Source organism: Triturus cristatus, chromosome 7, assembly GCF_964204655.1.
Source record: "Triturus cristatus chromosome 7, aTriCri1.1, whole genome shotgun sequence".
In the NCBI taxonomy this organism is placed as follows: Eukaryota; Metazoa; Chordata; class Amphibia; order Caudata; family Salamandridae; genus Triturus; species Triturus cristatus.
Genome location: NC_140590.1, coordinates 1,625,508,597 through 1,625,526,603, shown reverse-complemented (window position 1 = coordinate 1,625,526,603; position 18,007 = coordinate 1,625,508,597). Strand labels below are relative to the sequence as shown.

The following is an 18,007-nucleotide window of genomic DNA, read 5'->3' as shown; positions in this document are numbered from 1 at the left end:
AATAGTGGTGAAAAAAGCTCTGCCAGACAGGCGTGCTCAGAAGCCAGACATAAAAAGATAGAGGTCATAGAGCGTGATCTCTAAATCATAGATTATCAAGGTAAATAAATGCCTCAACTCAAGTAATCGTGTGTTGTGTGCTAAATGCCACATGCAGCTGGACGCCTATCATAATTCCCTACAAACTGACAGTGTTTCCTCGGGAATACAGGATTGTGCTAGTTAACAGATCGAGGGGAACCCGGTGAAATTATTGAAGTCTCCTTATAAGATTCTCCCTTTTAGAGAATCAAATGGTGCGGATGATAACGCGCCAAGAAGGAAAGACAGATGGACTGGATTAACAGTTCATGAATAATTTGCAAGATTCCAGCCCCACTTGTCTGAATCCTGCCTTTGATCGCCTTCCTGGTACAGGTTCCTGCTAGGAAAACGTGTTTTTCCACACTCTCTTTATTGGGAGGGCTGCGGAAATTCAGCCAGGCAGGCACAGCCTAGGCGTGCAGGAGATAGGACTCCAGACACTGCCCAGCCGAGCCCCCAGCAGCTCGAGTTGCAGCAGCAGCTCGAGCTGAGACACACGACGGCGGGGGGTCAAGCATTTTCAGCCTAACGTGGCGTTTCGCGCTGAAAGCAACAATGGAAGTTAAGTGGTGGGGTGGAGTGCGCGCCCCCCCCTGAGGGGATGCTGCGCCCGCCCCAGAGGGGCGCGCCCCACAGTTAGAAGACCTATGGCCTAGAGAGACAATTCTAACCTTGGTTGTTAGTTCAGAGGTCAAAGTTCTACACGTCAAACCACACGTTGGCCATTAAGGCCAACACTAAGATCACCCACTGAACCACTTGGCCTGCCTGCTAAGTGCATATGGAAAGTTCTGTGAGTCTCACTGGTGAAGTTATCAATGCGGAGGTAAGCTATAGTCCTATACTTGCACGTTTCCAAGACGAACAGTATCAACCGGCCTAACCAAAAGCTTAGTCACACGGAATATGGGCAACGTGGGTATGGTAGAGAGAGGATGTGTGAGCAATAGGTAAGACACCCACTGAATGTGACCCATCTATCCAATCAGGAACATCATCTCATCTAGGATCAAAGCATTACATTAAAATGGATGACGGAGATCTAGAAAGCCCCTCTTCTTCCTTAACTTCCACTCCAATACAGAGTACAACAAATTCAAAAGTTATGGAATTCCACAGAGTTGAAGTAGGGAAATCAATTGTTGGTGATACAAAGGGGCAGGGAAATGTTGAGTGTCTTTGTGTTTGTTTCCTGGTCTGGGGTGGGGGCGTAAAGATAAACTCACAGGTATTTATATATTTTATCACAATGCACACACGGTAATAGCCAGCACTACAGAGAGTACGATCTCACACACCTTCACCACTGAACATTTTTGCAATCAATAGATGCTAATTTAATCTAAGTAATGACTTGAGGATATAAATATAATATCTTTACGGGAACATGAAACGAATGACCACTCCAGGTCCTAAAGTTCAAACGTAATTGAATGCAAAGGTGCCCATGTAGCCATCATTCAGCAGACCCATATCACATGGGAAGAAGGGATAAAAATCCAAAGGTGCTGGAGACGGCAGATATATAACACAAGCACTCAACGTATTCTAGGGGGGTATTGATATGGATCAAATTAGGGTGTCGTTCTTATACATAAGCCATAACAAAGACACCGAAGGTAGATATGAATGGATCACAGGTAAGCTACCTGCGGAGCCCTTACTTTTCGTCATCCTATACACCCCGAAAGAATGTTCCATACAATAGCTGTATACACTTTGGCCAGTGCTCCCAATAGAAATCCAGGCCCCGGTAGAGTGCAGAGAGCACTTCAGTTGCATATTGTATGTAACTAACTATAGATCACCCCTTCCCCCCCCCCCCCCCCCCCCAAACTGGAAACATTCAAAACATGGCAGCAGATGACATCATGAACTAGAACTTAAGCAAAGCTTGGACAAATACCCACCCTTATGCTGGGGAATACTCATATTTCTCACCTCTATATATTCTTCTCATTAACCTGGACATGTTCATCACACCCGCACGCGTGCTATGGCAACACCAATACAGTACCACTGTCAGCTAATCCTCCAGTTTTATACACCGAGGCCTGGAGAAAAATCCAAACTCCTATATCGACATGGAGGCTTCAGCCCTAGCTCAGGTCCATGATCAGAGAGACCATAACAAATGACTTTACCAAAAAGAAATCTTTAAATGACATTAGAACAACATTGTAAGGGGGATGCAAATTAAAGCAGAATACATGCTTAAGCTTGTATTACATAAGGTATTGCAGTCTCAGGAAGACACAGGGAGAACACAGGATAAGCAGTGAGTCAGCTACACAACTCCTAAAGTGGAATAGTTGAATACAAGGAAATGATATTCAGAAACTTTGGAAAGATTGAGGTGCCTAAACATTGAAAGATACAGGAATAATGCACATGCAGAAGGGCCAAAACAGGCCAGCTATTTCGCCAACTGTATGAAGCATCACAAATAGCAAGTGTTTTTCTTAAACCATTGTAGCAGCCCTGGCAGTAGTCCTCCTCTAACCAGATCGAGAATCCGTAGACATGACTTCATACTGTCCACTCTCCATGCTTAACAAAACCAATCAAATATTGAGCAAGATCCTGGCTGCCAGTGCTCAGTACCTGGATAGTCGGAGTGTTACCGAAGTTGGTTCACCATGATAAGTCAGGATTTATACCACAACAAAACATCCTACAATCTAAGGTAACAATTTCATATAACATGAAAAATTGCCTCCATTGATATGGAGAAAGTGTTTGACACTGTCAGCTGGGATTTCATTCTTGCTACTCTGTCTCAAATAGGTTTTGATGCGCATTATATAAATGGCTTGTATCCCTATACAGTGCAGCAACATCCAGAGTACGAACAGGCATTACTATCACATTTGTGTAAAGTGGGAAGGGTTCCACCAAATGGTGGCATGCTAGGTCCTGAAGAAAGTCCAGACACCGCTTGGGTCACTGGCTGAAACATGTTGACCTCTGTGGCACAAAAGCAGGTTTAATCATACCTGCCGTGCCACGCTGTTTTTAATCCTAGCCCAGGGTCTCCCTAATAAAGATTTCTGTGAAGGGTAGTTCGTTTAAAATCCCTTTTTCACCTGCTCTGCTGCCCTCACCACCCCTGGCTCCACATCTGGGTATTTAGTATATACCTCTCTTAGTATGAAAACATCCCTGAGCTCCTCCCTCTTAGTGAGTGGGTTTTAGCCCGTGCGGGGACTAGGCTTCACGGTATGAGTAGGTTCCCTAATTATGAAGCATGCCATCTTTTGGTGGGTGAGGGAAACCGTCCTTCAAAAGGGGCGCCCTCGCACAACTAGGCAAATGATACCTATGGACCCAAGGGTCCCATTCAGTGTTTTGATTTAGGAGTAGGGGAGCAAACCCTTGCTGGTCTTTAAATCTCCTCTGGCCCTCTTCTGTGATATAGATACAGAGGCAGGCATCACCAAACTAGTAGACTATACAAAACCAGAAATAAGAAGACATTTGGGGACCTTAGGGCCAGATGTACGAACAATTTCAGTATGCGCAAACGGGTTAGCAACCCGTTTGCGCATGCTAAAGTTGTCATGTTCATGTACCAACACAATTTTGCTAAACATGAATGAATTGCGACTCGCAAAAAAGTGTTTAGAGACTCGCTATTTGGAAGGCCCTTCCAAATAGCCAGTCTCAAACCCATGTACTAATGTTTTACGACTGCAAAACACTCACAATTATCACCTACTTCAAGTAGGTGGTAATGCATTCGCAAATGGAAAGGGGTCCCCAGGGGACGTGTTCCCCTTTGCAAATGCATGCAAAATTATTTTTTAAGGGCAGGCAGTGGTCCCGAGGACTACTGCCTGCCTTTTTTTTTAAAAATGCATCCCGTTTTCCTTTAAGGAAAATGGGCTGCATTTTTTTTTAAAAACTGCTTTCTTTAAAAGCAGTCCCAGACATGGTGGTCTGCTGAGCCCAGCGGCCACCATCCCTGGGAGGGCCTGTCATTCCCAATGGGCTCGCAAATTGAATATATGCAATATATATTTATCAAACCTAACTGGCACCTAAATGCTTACATCCCAGTTATCTGGGTGCTACTTTAGATGTGGACAGGGATATGCCTCCTTCCTCCATTTGGTATGGTCATGTAATACAAAAATGACCTAACAAGCAGAAGGAATTTTAACAACCTCTGTACTGGGAGCCATGCCAAGACACAAAAAATGCAAATGAGTGAAAATACATAGACTTATCGCAAAGGGCCAGATATCAAGGAACTTTAAATCACCTAGGCCATCCACTGTAACAAGTGCAAAGTGGAAACAGTGAAATGGGTTGAGGCAGGGATCAAGACAATCAGAGGCACAAGAAAGAAGCTAAGAATCACTGACACAGTATAGGCATGGGGCGCATTGTTGATACAGTGCCCACCAAAGGAGACCTTCTACCACTGCAGTCAACTGGAACATGGACTAGGATACAGATATAAATACAACGGCACAGAATCACACATGAAGGGACAATCATATTGCAATGATCAAATGACATACCTCACAAGGGGAAATATAGATATCGACTTAAGATAATACTCCAGGAGACATGCTACCTTAAGAAAGGATCATAAGGCACCTGTGAACTGAGTAGCCAGAGAGAGACTCAGACTTAAGCATAAATAACTAAAGAGATGAGGAGTGGAAGTAGAGAAGTTGGCGTAATGTATTACTATTGACCAAACACAAAGAACGTTCTGTCTGTGCATGCATGAGAAGATCATTACCTTAAATAGTTGGGTGAAAATCTAAACAAGTCACACATATATAAGACAAGTATGATATGCTGGTTAAAAAATGTTAACAGACAAATTTTGTAAAAATGTGTTTAAAGCTGCATCAAGAGTATCTGGCACATGTGTGTGTCATGCCAGACAGAAGTAACCATGTTCTCTTTCAAACAGATATGGAGGTGAAGGAGCTTGGCAAGCGGGCATCAGGACAGAGTTTTGAAGTAATCTTGAAATCCCCCTCAGATCTCTCTCCAGAGAGCCCCCCACTTGCATCTCCCCCCAGGAAGAAGGATGTGTCTCTGGGGGAGCTGCAGAAGAGGCTGGAGGCTGCCGAAGAGAGGAGGAAGGTAACCAGATTGCAATGGCTAAGAGGGCACCACTGGCAGTGATGTGATATGTAACTATGAGCAGCACAGGAACAAATGAGGGAGGGGAGGTGGAAGCCAGCATATTAACAAACTACAGTTCTGCGTGAGGGTGCAACCCTAAGAGCGTGACAAGGTTTGAGACGTGCTATGGGGTCTAATCATAACAGCACTGTGGAACACGTAAACTAGTACTCCTTTACGTACTCTTACATGCCTTTGTGAATTAGCCCTAAACATCTGAAATAGAAATATTCTGGGAATATTCATATACATTGGTACAAATAGCAACACCTGAAGCCTCTTTGAACTTTTACCAATACGGAGTTGGATGTTTGGGTCCTGATTCACAAAGATTGGAAGAGTACAGAAAAGATTGCTCCATTAGTACTACTTGCACTCATAAAAGTGTCTGTGAATCAGTCCCCATCACTTTGAAGGAATTAACCATACTGAAAGGAGTTGGTGGCCTTTAGCTCTGATGATCAGGTTCTTTAAAAAAGGAATGCCTTTTGCAGGTTGATCTCTCACATCTCCCCAAAAATTGGCATATAGCTTGTTTGGTCACAATGATTTTCCATTGAGTCCTTTGTTTGAGCCCAGTGATGGTCCAGATAGTTTTGGAGAGTTTTCAGAGTTTTAGAGGATCTCTCTGGATATTAGATGCCGTGAGCCGAAGCACTCTCAAAGCACCAGTGGAAGGTAAGTGGCTTTGTACTGAACCCGTGGATTGTTTGCTTGAGGACCTCTAGAGTTTGTGAGGCAGGAAAGACTATTCTGATAAAGGTGTCTAGAGAAACTCCTATAAATGACACTCTCCGGCAAGCAGCTAGGTGGATTTCTGTAGGGTAATGAAAACTAGCACATTGTAAAGAGTGTTGCACTACGGTCCTAAATGTTGGAAGGCTACTCCTGGAGACAGGGCCTTCAATAGCGCTACAGGTATCGGTAAAGATATACACCCTGCAGATGAAAATAAGAGACCACCACAGAGAACACCTTTTGGAACACTTTTGGGCTTACTATGGAAAATGTTAGGTATTGTGAGGACACATTCTTGATGGAAACAAATATCCACATTGAAGACCCGCCAATGTCCCCCAATTCCTTTGCTGCAATACCTTAAGAATTTGGAACAGGATGTCCATGAGAAAGTAATACACTTGTTGAAATTTGTTTAGATCGTACAGACCAAGAATGGGTTTAATGTCTGTCAATTTGAGCCCAAATAAATACTGTGAGTAAAATGTGAGGCCTCTCTTACTTTGTCAAAAACATCTGAACGCTCAAGACCAAAAAAGATTAAAAATTGCGAAGGAGATTTTAGATATTTTTGAAAAAATGGGAATGGTAGAGTATCTGTATCCTTGAGGGGGAGCAGCAAAATAGTTTCAGGGCGGATTAAGAACATTTGAGTTGGAACAATTTCTTGCATAAAGCCAGTGGCTGTATCGGGGGCTCTCTGGTGTCAAAGATGAGCCTTGATGGTTATTGTAAAAATGAAATTACAGCTGAAGATATACTAGAAATGTGAAACATGGTCGCCAGTGGTCTTGAGCAGTAATCATTTCTTCATTCGCTCTCTATTTTACTTGTTTTTATGATGGTCCTCAGAAAAAGACTCTTGATGGGTATGGCCTGGCACAAGAAGGTGCACTGATAATTAAGAACCTTTTCACTTACCTACCATACACTGTGCCTGAATGAATGCAGAAAACTCAACTTATTTGGGTTACACACAGCATTCACAATCAGCTCAAGGGACACAGGTACCAAGGTACACATAGAGGTACCCTCACAGGTATTAAGATACTAAGAGAGGCATACCTATACCCTCGTGAGCTAAACTCAACCCCCGCTGTAAGAGATCTAGCACAGCCTTTTACCCTTCTTGAGAGATATAGCTATAGACACCTGATCAATACCTGAATACGCTAAAAACTGTTTGTTGCAGTTCCAAGAAAACAGATCTTCTCAGTGGTGCCTTACCAAAATCATCAAAGTGGAACAGGCCACCCAATACCACATGGTCTAATCAACTGGTCATTTCTTAGCTAGAGGGACTTGCAAATGTGCGGACAAACGGAAACCCCTTTTTGCATAAGCATTCGAAGGCTTTGCAATAGAAAAGCGACCCTCACAATTTTATAGAAGGGCATAGATAGGAAGCATGCCCAGTCCCCTATCCCTCTTATCTCTGTGTGATAGCTTCCACTCGGCAATGAAGTTCAGGGCTTCCTTCGCCACTGGTGTTATACACAACTTGAGCTTCTTGTCGATCGACGATACAAATGCAAATATTTCTGGCACATCCCATATAGTCATCAAAAGGGCACCACATCCTGACATAGTTTACACTTTAAACTATGTGAGTTAACATGCTAAGCTTTCTTCAAGAACAAAAATGAGTGGCCGACAGAAATATGCTAGCTCAGGGGTCCCTCCCACAACCCCACTGAGAGGAGACAAAGCCCCAGGGAGCACATGCCACCTATTTGTTTTCTGTATAACAAAACATCATCCTACCCTACTGAAAAAAGGACTACAGGGCCAAAGAATACAGCAACATGCAAATAGTGTTCTCTGTTTAACACAAATAAGTGTGAATTCTGAGGAAGCCCAGTTAGTGTCAGATCTGAACTCTTAGAGTCCATCATGAAAGCCGCCGCTTAAGGCAGGGAGCCCTACCATCTTCTTGAGCCAAAATCTCCTTTTGCACAGTTGGCACCATAAGGGAAAGCCACTATGCCACAGCGTTAGTGCATGGGTGCCCGATGAAAGAGGGCATAGGCCCTCTCACAGTAAATAATATACTGACACTGTGCTGTGCCAATATATCTCTTAGGAGCTGAAGGAGGCCCAAGGTCAAATCCCTAAACTACCCATTTCCTGTGGGTCTTCACCCGTGGCCACAGGATTTATGTGGTGGGGCAGCACTAAGGGAAGTGTGGAATATGGTAGTTAGAATATTCTTCTTCATTGTACTGAAGAAAGTTTATATTTGTATGGATCTATTAGCTCTGCCACACATTTGACTATAGTCATTCAGTTCCCAATTCCAAGTGATTAAATGTCAGGTGGGTGTTTGTCTTGGTGTGTCTTTGTGAACTCCAGTTATTCTGTAGTAAACTTCCCTATTGTCACTGAGAGCCTTCAGAGGATAATTTCTACATGTGTGCCAACAAAAAGGCACAACCACATTTATTCTAAGTGCACTGGCGGCTGGTAGGGAACGGTGGCGGGGTGTTAGAAAAAATAAATAAATAAAAAGACTTACCTGCTGGTCGCCGGTCGCCAGCAGCTGCCTCTCCTCCATCCTCAATGTTTTCCTGGCTCCCGACAGCACCAAGGCTTCCAGACTCCCCTAGCCAATCACAAAGCTTCTGTCACCAGCAGGACAGGAGCGCCATGATTGCTTTGAGCGCCATGGTTCGGCGCTCAGACAGGGAGTGGGAGGTTGTGCATGTTCGCCACCCATGCTGTGCAATACAGCTGGTGGAGAACATGCTAAGTGTGCATAAAGGTTTTGCCGTCCCAAGACGACTGGCCATACCGTCATGCGCACTTATGGTGCAGCAACCACCCCATCTCCCTCGGACGTCACGCGAACCCAGCCCCGCATTAACTGGCTGCAAGCTCCATACTAAAAATAAAATGGTAATAACATTCTGTTATTATCATTTTATTTTTCCTCTACACTGCTCTTAGAGCAATGGGGCGACACTCCTCCGCCTCAGCAGAGGGGCCGCCGCTGTCTAAGTGGAGCAGTATTAGGGGGGGGGGGGATGACTGCCTCCAGTGTATTGGTAATGGAATTCACTGCTGGCCAATCTGTGCTTTGGTTGGGAGCATTGACAATGGAGAGCCCATGGGAGCACGATTCTTGCACGTTGCATTGGATGTCCAACGCTATGTTGGAGCCTTCGTCTAGGAGCAGTTGGGGTTCATTCATCTGCAGTTCACCTGCTACTAACATGTGTTCCAATGCCACGCTGACAGTGCTTGACGACATCACCTCCCGGTGCATTACACCAACTGGGTACAGGGCTGCAACGCCTATGTGCTGTCCATTAAAGCAAAGTTTCAAGGGCATTGTGGGATGGCATAATGCTAGTGCATTCGAAACCTCGAATATAAGGATTGCATGCCGTAGCCTTCCCAAAGGAAATTAAGGCATTGCACATCAGATTACAATACGTTTTATGCTTCGATAATCTGCTGGACTGATCAACCTTTTGCCATTCATTGTTTGTGGGTAGCCACTTTGTGGACTGATAATAAGGCTATCCGAGCAACACACAATTACCACATTCTCTTCCTTTGCCAGACTGTTTCTTACCTTTAATGCTTTGCAAAGTCAACATTTAGTTTATCATAAGCCATACATTACCAACATCACCATGGCCAATAACCAATATATCAGAAAGCCTTCTTTGTTTTACCACTGTTTGGGAAACTAGCCATGAAAACATGACAGTGGCTAGGGTTTTAAAAAAATGATCTAGTGGCAACCGACGCTAAGAATTATGATGCTGAAATGAAACATTGTTACTGTTCAGCAGCTTGGGAGACAGAGGACAGCAATCATTTGGCAATGTACCGGAATTTGCAACACCACAAAATGTTTTGACATACAGGATGAATGGACAGAGGTGCCTGCAAGATTGGAGAACCATTTCATGATCTTACCAAGTGTTGTGCCTGAGAGACATAACTTTTCAAAAGTATACGTAGCAGTTCCTGTTTTCAGTGTCTGCATTAGTGTGAATTACAGTGGATATTTTTCTGTGGTTTATAAAAGTCTGAAAAACAGTACTTATGAGTGCTTAAGCATTTCAGCACCACACAAGTTTGTCAGAAAGAGTGTTTTGCAGAGTTTAAAAAGTACATTCACGAATCACATTTTTATTGTAGTCGGACCATCTCCTACATATGCTTATTTTTGGATGAGATATTCCTTGCAGAATTATTTTTGACAAAATAGCTCAGTGAGTTAATATATTTCCGCTACTGCTGCCTGGCCAGCATAGCACGGGCACCTCATGGTTTGCCGGGACCCTGAGGCTGGCAGACATGGCACCCACATGAGTGTGATCAAAGCTCCAGTTTGCTCCTACCCCCATGATAACAGAAAGGTCTACGGTGGCGCCAAGCCCAGCAGGCATTGCCACCCCGCCCGAGTTAAAAAGGGTAGGCCTGCCAGAGCTCACCCCAACTTTGGATGAGGTGATAGAAATTGACAAATGGATAGAAAGGTCCACATCGTCAACTACAGCTCCCATAGCAGATGCATTTTGAGAGGAATGCTGTTTGAACTACTGTGAGTGCTGCAAATGTAAAGGATAAGAATGGAGGAGATTTTTGGGCGAATAACCATGGGAACTCTTGCTAGAGGTGCATTATAGGGACTCAGACTCAATAACGTGATAGTAGTTGCTGCAGAGTGACAGGAAAAAGATGCAACATTTGCAAGAAGAGAGGGGACTAGCAAAGTGTATTCAGGAGTTCTATTAGGGTCAACAACGTCAGTGATGAGAGTGATTTGTCTACAAGGGTTAGCTATGTAGTACTAACAGCTGACAGTGTTGAGGAGAAAGTTGTTAAATTTAGGGTTAAAGGGACTTTCTGTGAAGTATGTATTGGTACATTTTCTCTAGGTATGATTGTTGATCCGGGGTCACCTATTACAACTTTATCTGATGTTATGTTTGCAGATAATTCGAAAAAAAAGATGTGGTTGCCTCTGATGTCAAATACATATGTTGGAATATTTCTGCGACAATTTATAGTTTATATGCAGAAAGACTGTGACAACAAGTATGTAGTATTGTGTGGCAGAGATATCATGGATTGTAAGGACCAGGCAGCATTAGATATTGAATTAAGGCCAAGAACCCCATATTCAGTAGCCCTGGGTGATTTGCCCCTAATGAACGTGGAGTGTCAAAGTAGAAAAACTGAAAAGAACTTGAACACATTTTGTGATGTGTTGGCATCCAAAGTGGAGTGTGCTTGGAGTGGAACATTGTACTAACCTCAAGAGTGATGGAGACACAACCGCACATACATCAAGACCTGTCCCATACAGTGTTGGGGATGAGTTAAAGAAAAGTCTAGAGCACATGTGAAAAAGAAGGTATCATTGCACCAACAAATAGCACCAACAGACTCTTCGAACTGGGGGGCATATTATCAAGGACGACATTAAAATAATGGGCTTGATAATATGCCTGTGAGAATTCCCATAAAAGCCCATGTTCGGGTGTGAACCTGGGCTTCTATTGGAATTCTCTAGGGCACATTATCAAGCCCATTGTCGTCGCTTTAGCAGCAGTTTTCTGCCGCTAAACCGGCGATAATTTTAAAGCCGTCCTTGATAATATGCCCCTGTGTTTCTGTGGTCGTTCTACCACACACACAAAAGTGTCAAAATTCGTCTATGTGTGAATCTTCGCTCATTAAATAAAAATCTAATTGTTGGCTGTTGCGCTCTTCCAAGAATTCATTAAACCTTAGTACACCTAGCTGATGCTAAATATTTGCCATTTTATCAATTTAAAGTCAGCTTACCAGCAAGATGACTTGTCTGATGAATCACAAAATCTACCTACTTTTATCCACCTTTTGGTGCATTCATGTGAATACAACCTCCTTTTGTACTGGTCTCGGCAGCAGCTGTGCTTCAAAAGCTAATGGACACTCTGTTTGGGGATTTTAAAGGTTACAATTGTTCCAGGATGGCATTCTGGTTTTTGGCTCAAAGCCAGAAGAGCATAATGACAGATTGTCATTACCTCTGTATTACTTGATGGAAAGATGGGTGATGGTCAAAAGTGAAAAATCTAAATTTATGCCTCAGATTATTGACTATTTAGGACATGCTGTAACATCTGAAAGCATTAAACCAATCACAGCATTTTTGAAGGCATTAAGTATTTGCCACAACCCAAAGACAAATATGCGTTAAGGTCATTTTTAGGCCTGAGTGGATTCTATGCGAGGTTTGTATGACTATATGCCCCTGTGCTGGAACAAGGCGGATTGCCTTTCCAGGTTACTATGTGAGACGGTGGATGTGGGTGAACCAGATGCATTTGAGCAGGCATGAATTATTGTTGCTTTGAGTGCAGGGCAGCATTGAGTTGGGGCAGTTTTGGATGAAGAGTGGCTGAAGTCTTCCTGTAATGACTCAGTAATGTATGAAGTGAAAAGGTAGGTCGTGAGCGGAAGACCGTGAGCGGAAGACAAAATCTGACGAGTTACGTTTGCTACACCTACCTGTTGAAGTCGAGCTGCTAGTACCACAAGGGTTACTTTTATCACCACAGTTAATTTGGAAGAAACGAATCCAGCTGCTGTATTCTTGATATTCAGATGCATCTGCCACACAAACATTATTACACAAATGCCATTGTTGACTGCAATGGATGCGCAGGTGGAGAAGTGTGTCCTTTTGTGTTACAAATGTCTGACTTCAGATTAACACTGGAGAGTTAGTGGAAAGGCCCTTCATCCAACTAGAACCAGCCTGGCACCATTGCCCTGGAGTAAAGTTCCAGTAGCTTTGGCGTCCAGTGTTTTACAGCAGGTGAAGGATGAGGCTAAGCTCAAACAACAATGTGAACTATACTGTGTTCATAATAGGATGGGCCGAGGAGTGTGCCTTTGAAGCAGGTGTTTGGTTTATGATTAGAGGCAAGAGACCTCATGGTGAATGTGCACTGTATAAATGGCCTATAACATAACATAACATAAGAACATATGATGAGGAAACCATGAAAGATCACTCAAGGGGAGTCCAATAACACGTCATGTAAGGGCATAAAAGGTCTCTCGTGGTTCTGTCAAGGAGTGAACGAGCAAGAGGTGTGTAATTCAGGTACAGAAGGAACAAGCGGTCTTGTTAAGCTCGAAGGATGAGGAAGGCGCAGTGTAATTGGTCTATGATGGATAATATTACTGTTCTCGTTTTGCCCTCTGTAGGTGGCGGATGTATGATGTGTATGTAGGAGAGATATGGAGATAATGAGCAAAGTGAGTAGATTCAGGAGGAAGTGGTGGAGTATCTGGATGGTGAACATGATCTGGGGTCATATAAGTGAGGAAGATAAAAAAACTAGTCGTGTTCAAGAGTAATGCCTCTAGCATGGATTCTGGTAAAAGTGCTTTAAGAGAAAACGAAGGAGGTCAGTTAAAATTCCTTATAAATGTAAAGATTATGTAAAGATTTGTGACATAGGGTTGACCTGTTAAGTTAGAAGGACATTTATAGGATGTACGTCTAGTAGGCACTGTAACGTTGTACGGCAGAATGTTTATATTTGTCTGGATTTATTTATTCAGGTTCACACAATTGGTGATAGTCCTTGGATTCTAAGTGATCCACTGTCCGTTGGATCCTTTTTATTGGCAACGTTGCGTGTGCATTTGGGAATCATTTTACTCTGTACTAGACTTGCCTGCTCTTCTTGCATGCCTCCAGAAGATCACTCCTACATGTGTGTCATTACAAGGGCCTCTCCACAGCAAGGGACCCCAAATATATAAAGTACGGTGATCTTCCCAAAGTGAAGCAAATTCACACTTGAGTCACTGGAACTCTGGACAGATATCATTCATTTTTATGGTGAAGGGATGTCTCACAACTGAGCTCTTGCAATTGGGAGGGAAACAGACACAACATTAAGTGGGCCAGAATGCTACACGGGCCAATCAGCCTCATTGGGGGGGATGCTGGCCAATCCCTGATATCCGGTAGAGGAGCGCCAACATATAGACACAAATAAGTGTGCATAGTCACTTTAATGGTGGCAGAGTCCACTGCCACACACAAAGCAGGGCCTCTCCCTATATGTTTTTCATCCATACGTGCACAAGTATACTGACAGCTGGCCCATGCCAAATACTTTCGTAGCCAGCAGATACTTACATTATGGGTTTTCCAGGATCTCGGGGCTCTATCTGGTGTATTATGGGGTTTCCAGGATCTCGCGGCTCTATCTGGTGCATTGCTTTTACACAAACAAAACAACCCCATTCAGAGGCAGAGACCAATACAAAAGAAGCCTTTTTAAATGATTTCCATGATACAACATATACTCTAATGTCTGTACTGCTTCCCGCCATGCAGTACACAATAATGCATTCATACAGAACCTATGCAATTTCACCAGCTGGATCTAACCTCTAACCCGTATTATGGTTTCAGAGCCAGGAGGCCCAGGTGCTGAGGCAGCTGGCTGAGAAGCGCGAGCATGAGAGGGAGGTGCTCCACAAGGCCATAGAAGACAACAACAACTTCAGCCGCATGGCTGAGGAGAAGCTGAACTACAAGATGGAGCTCAGCAAGGAAATCCGCGAAGCCCACATTGCAGCCCTGAGGGAACGACTTCGCGACAAGGCAAGAACACATTCCTTATGTTTCCCACTTTCTAATCATAACCTGCGCCAAAACTACCAATCTCCTCCCCCTGGTGCATTATGTTCATAATGCAATGTGATTTGACAGTTTCAAGAATCATGGGAACTCATTTTTTACAGGGGAAAGTCTGGTCATTTGCGACCACCCTTAGTAGCTATGGTGGAATGAATTGGTGGCCACAGTTATGCGAACACAGTCCCTTCCCAGTTGATTGGAAGTACACCGTGGAATTCTTTGAGGAATGCTGAGACATATACCTCGCTGTGAAACCCATCGACAACAACAAATTTTCAGTGAATTTTCCCCTTCTTAATTCCAATTTCTCTGCCCTTCACTCTCTTTTCTTTTATTTTTTTTCTGTTGATCTTTACTTTTGAATGTTACTACTCCATTTGGTAACATTTCTTTACATTCTCTTTTATTTTTCCTACCTCAGACTGTTTTAGAAGTAACAGTTATAAGTATTATAAATTTCCCATGTAAAGATAATTTAAGAATAATGTTTAACGTGAGTGTGTCGTATGTAAAGCGCACTAGCACTCATCTTGGTTAAGATCACCGTTATATCAAAAACTCATTACCAAATAAATACATCTTGGTAGCGAAAGGTGCCCCAAAGTCGAACATGTTGCTGCTAAGGCCCTCAAAATCAAATCTCTCAATGTTGACTGGGCGCACCGGTTCTCCTGCATCAGCCCTAAGACACCTGGATCTGTTTGTGCAGCACCAACAAAGTCCAACCTCTTGTCCTTTTGCGGTGCTAGGACCCCATATCAGAAAAAAAGCACACTGTGAAGATTTGGTGCACTTTTTATATTCCAATTGTCCTTGGCTGGTGCAAAACATACAGTAAGGAGAAAGGGCAAGTAGAGTAGGAGATTGACAATCAATTTATAAGAGATGGTTACATGATAGTCATCTAGCTCGTTTCTTTTTTTAAAGCTACTAACTTATTCTTCGCATTAACAAGTTGAAAGTGTTCCCTTAACTAGGGATTATGACGAAGCTGTACAACAGAGCACTAGTTACACAACTTTCACCTTCAAATTACTTCTGATCTGTAGTTTTTGCTCTTATTCTACTTCCCCATTGCTACTCCCTGCTCTCTGAAATGCTATTAGCGACTGAGCCCCTGATTTAGAGTTTGGCAGAAGGGATACTCGGTCACAGACATGACGGATGTCCCACCCGCCATATTACAAGCGCATTATATCCTATGGAACTTACAATATGGCGGACGGGATATCCGTCACCTTTGTGACAACGTATACCATCAGCCAAACTCTAAACCAGGTCAATACTGTTCCAAGAAAGTTAACTATATCTCAGGGTGGAAAACCAGATGCGAAGAACGAAGTAGTAAACAGTAAATATTTCCTCCATTTTTAGAATTGTTAAACATTGCAACTCCATCCAACATTTTTACCACTTAAAATATTTTGAAACCAATCTAAGATACAGCTACAATTTAATCAGTTTCGAATTCATTCATGTTTTCAATTAGGGTCAGTCAACATCCAATCACCAAACAAAATCACTCATGTTAACCTGTTTTAAAACTTGATTTTTTTACTTAAGGCTTTGCTACCTGAAGATACCTGTTTACTATGCCTGAATTTAATTCTAATCTTGTAAAAGCGACCAGTTTTATTCCTGGTGTCTGTATGAGATGGAAGGTAATATCTTTGCTTTGGTGACAGTCCCGGATCATCAAATAGGCAAAGTAGGCACCAGCCTATGGGCCCCAATCCTTTTAGGGGTCCGTGACAACTGATCAAAACAATATTGAATTGGTCTTGAAAGAACATTACAATCAAGCTTTTATAAATTGTCATCGATCTTCAATGCCACAAGAACGACCGAACTCACTTGCCATTATGGCCACTGAATATGATGTGTTGTAAAAGGTAGACTTCCAAGATATCCTTAAAGATTTCATCACAAAAAAATTGAGGAAAGGGAATATTTAAAGTTTTGTTGGTTTATTGAAATAAAAAATGTTTAATAACATTAATAATGGTTAATGTTTAGTTTTATAATAAAATTGGTTTAATAAATGTGTGGGTTGGTTAAATTAAAAACGTATTAGGAGATAATTTGCAAGGTGGACCCCGAAATTCCGGCTGCATAGGGGCCTACAGAGGGTTTAATCCGGCACTGTTTGGTGATAATTATGATTTGCCTGTGTTTATACTGAATGAAATCTATCAAGGACCTTTTTTTATACTAGTCCAATTTTAGGAAATCAGCCTTCCACCATGTATAAATTTAGCTGTTGTACCTCGCTACTTCCTTGCAATAATGGCTGGAGTTGGCAATGGCAAATTCCCTAACTGCGAGATCTCTTTTTTTGGCCGATGTCTTAAGCTATGGTTCTGTTTCCGCAGGAGCTACATGCCGCTGAGGTCCGCAAGAATAAGGAGCAGAGGGAGGACATCTCTGGTTAAATGCAGTTTCAACACCGTCAGTGCCAGACGAATGAAGACTGCAGCAGCAACAACTACCATGAAAATGAAGCAAACCTGTCTCTCTTTCATTCCCTTATATGCAACTTTTGATCATTCTATCCTTGGAATTTCCAGCCTGAGACCCCTTCCTGTACCCATTTTCCAATATGCTTCCCCCAGCTCTGTACCTCTTGTTCATCATCTTTTTGTCTAAGCATTCTACACACATTGCGCTTGGGGCACCTCAGCTGTCCTCCACACTGGATATTAACAACTCGTATCCTCCGCCTTAGAGTCCTCCACGGAGATAGTCGGCATCTCTTTATTTTTTACATGTGAACAATCAACAAATAGAATTACAATGTTAATAAATCCAAATCCCACATTTTACGTAGATAAGTTGATTTTTTGCATGCTGGTTGAACTGTGATATGGTTGGCTAAGTGAAGCGGTAAATGGGTAGCTAGAGAGAAGGAATTCTAAAATGCTATGAAACAACAATGGTTTTGCACTCCAGCATCAAAATCAATCATGGGTAAATTTTATTCCTGGTCCCTTTTGGATAACCATGCTCAATCCCAGATCCCACATTCTTGTTCTATATTGTTGGGTTATCTCACAAATTTGCACATACCTTAAGGTACTGGATGTGTTTATTTTGCTCACTTTGCCATTGGATTCAAGCTAGCCTGGCTGATGAGGGGTGTTCTCCCAAAACGGGTCCCTGGATGTGTTGATTTTGCTCACTTTGCCGCTAGATTCAAGCTAGCCTGGCTGATGAGGGGTGTTATCCCAAAACAGGGGCCTCAGGATGCTTGTTTCCGGTCCAGGGAATACCTGGATTGGCAGTTCAGGCTGGACTGTTCCTGTGAGGAACAGGGTCAAGACTGATTTGAATACGGCTGGGTCTGAAGTGTGGTGGCGACGTGAG

At 42.9% G+C, this 18,007-nt stretch overlaps 1 protein-coding gene across 1 annotated transcript in view; it reads left to right on the top strand.

The window, feature by feature from the left end:
• The window catches only part of STMN3 (stathmin 3), a 98,643-nt gene extending 81,182 nt beyond the window's left edge, over positions 1-17,461 (top strand). The window contains exons 3-5 of the mRNA XM_085619599.1: positions 5,015-5,190; positions 14,417-14,608; positions 17,017-17,461. Coding sequence (XP_085475725.1) covers positions 5,015-5,190; positions 14,417-14,608; positions 17,017-17,076 — 428 coding nt within the window. The 3' untranslated portion in view covers positions 17,077-17,461. The remainder of the gene's footprint in view (positions 1-5,014; positions 5,191-14,416; positions 14,609-17,016) is intronic.
• Positions 17,462-18,007: the final 546 nt, after the last annotated feature.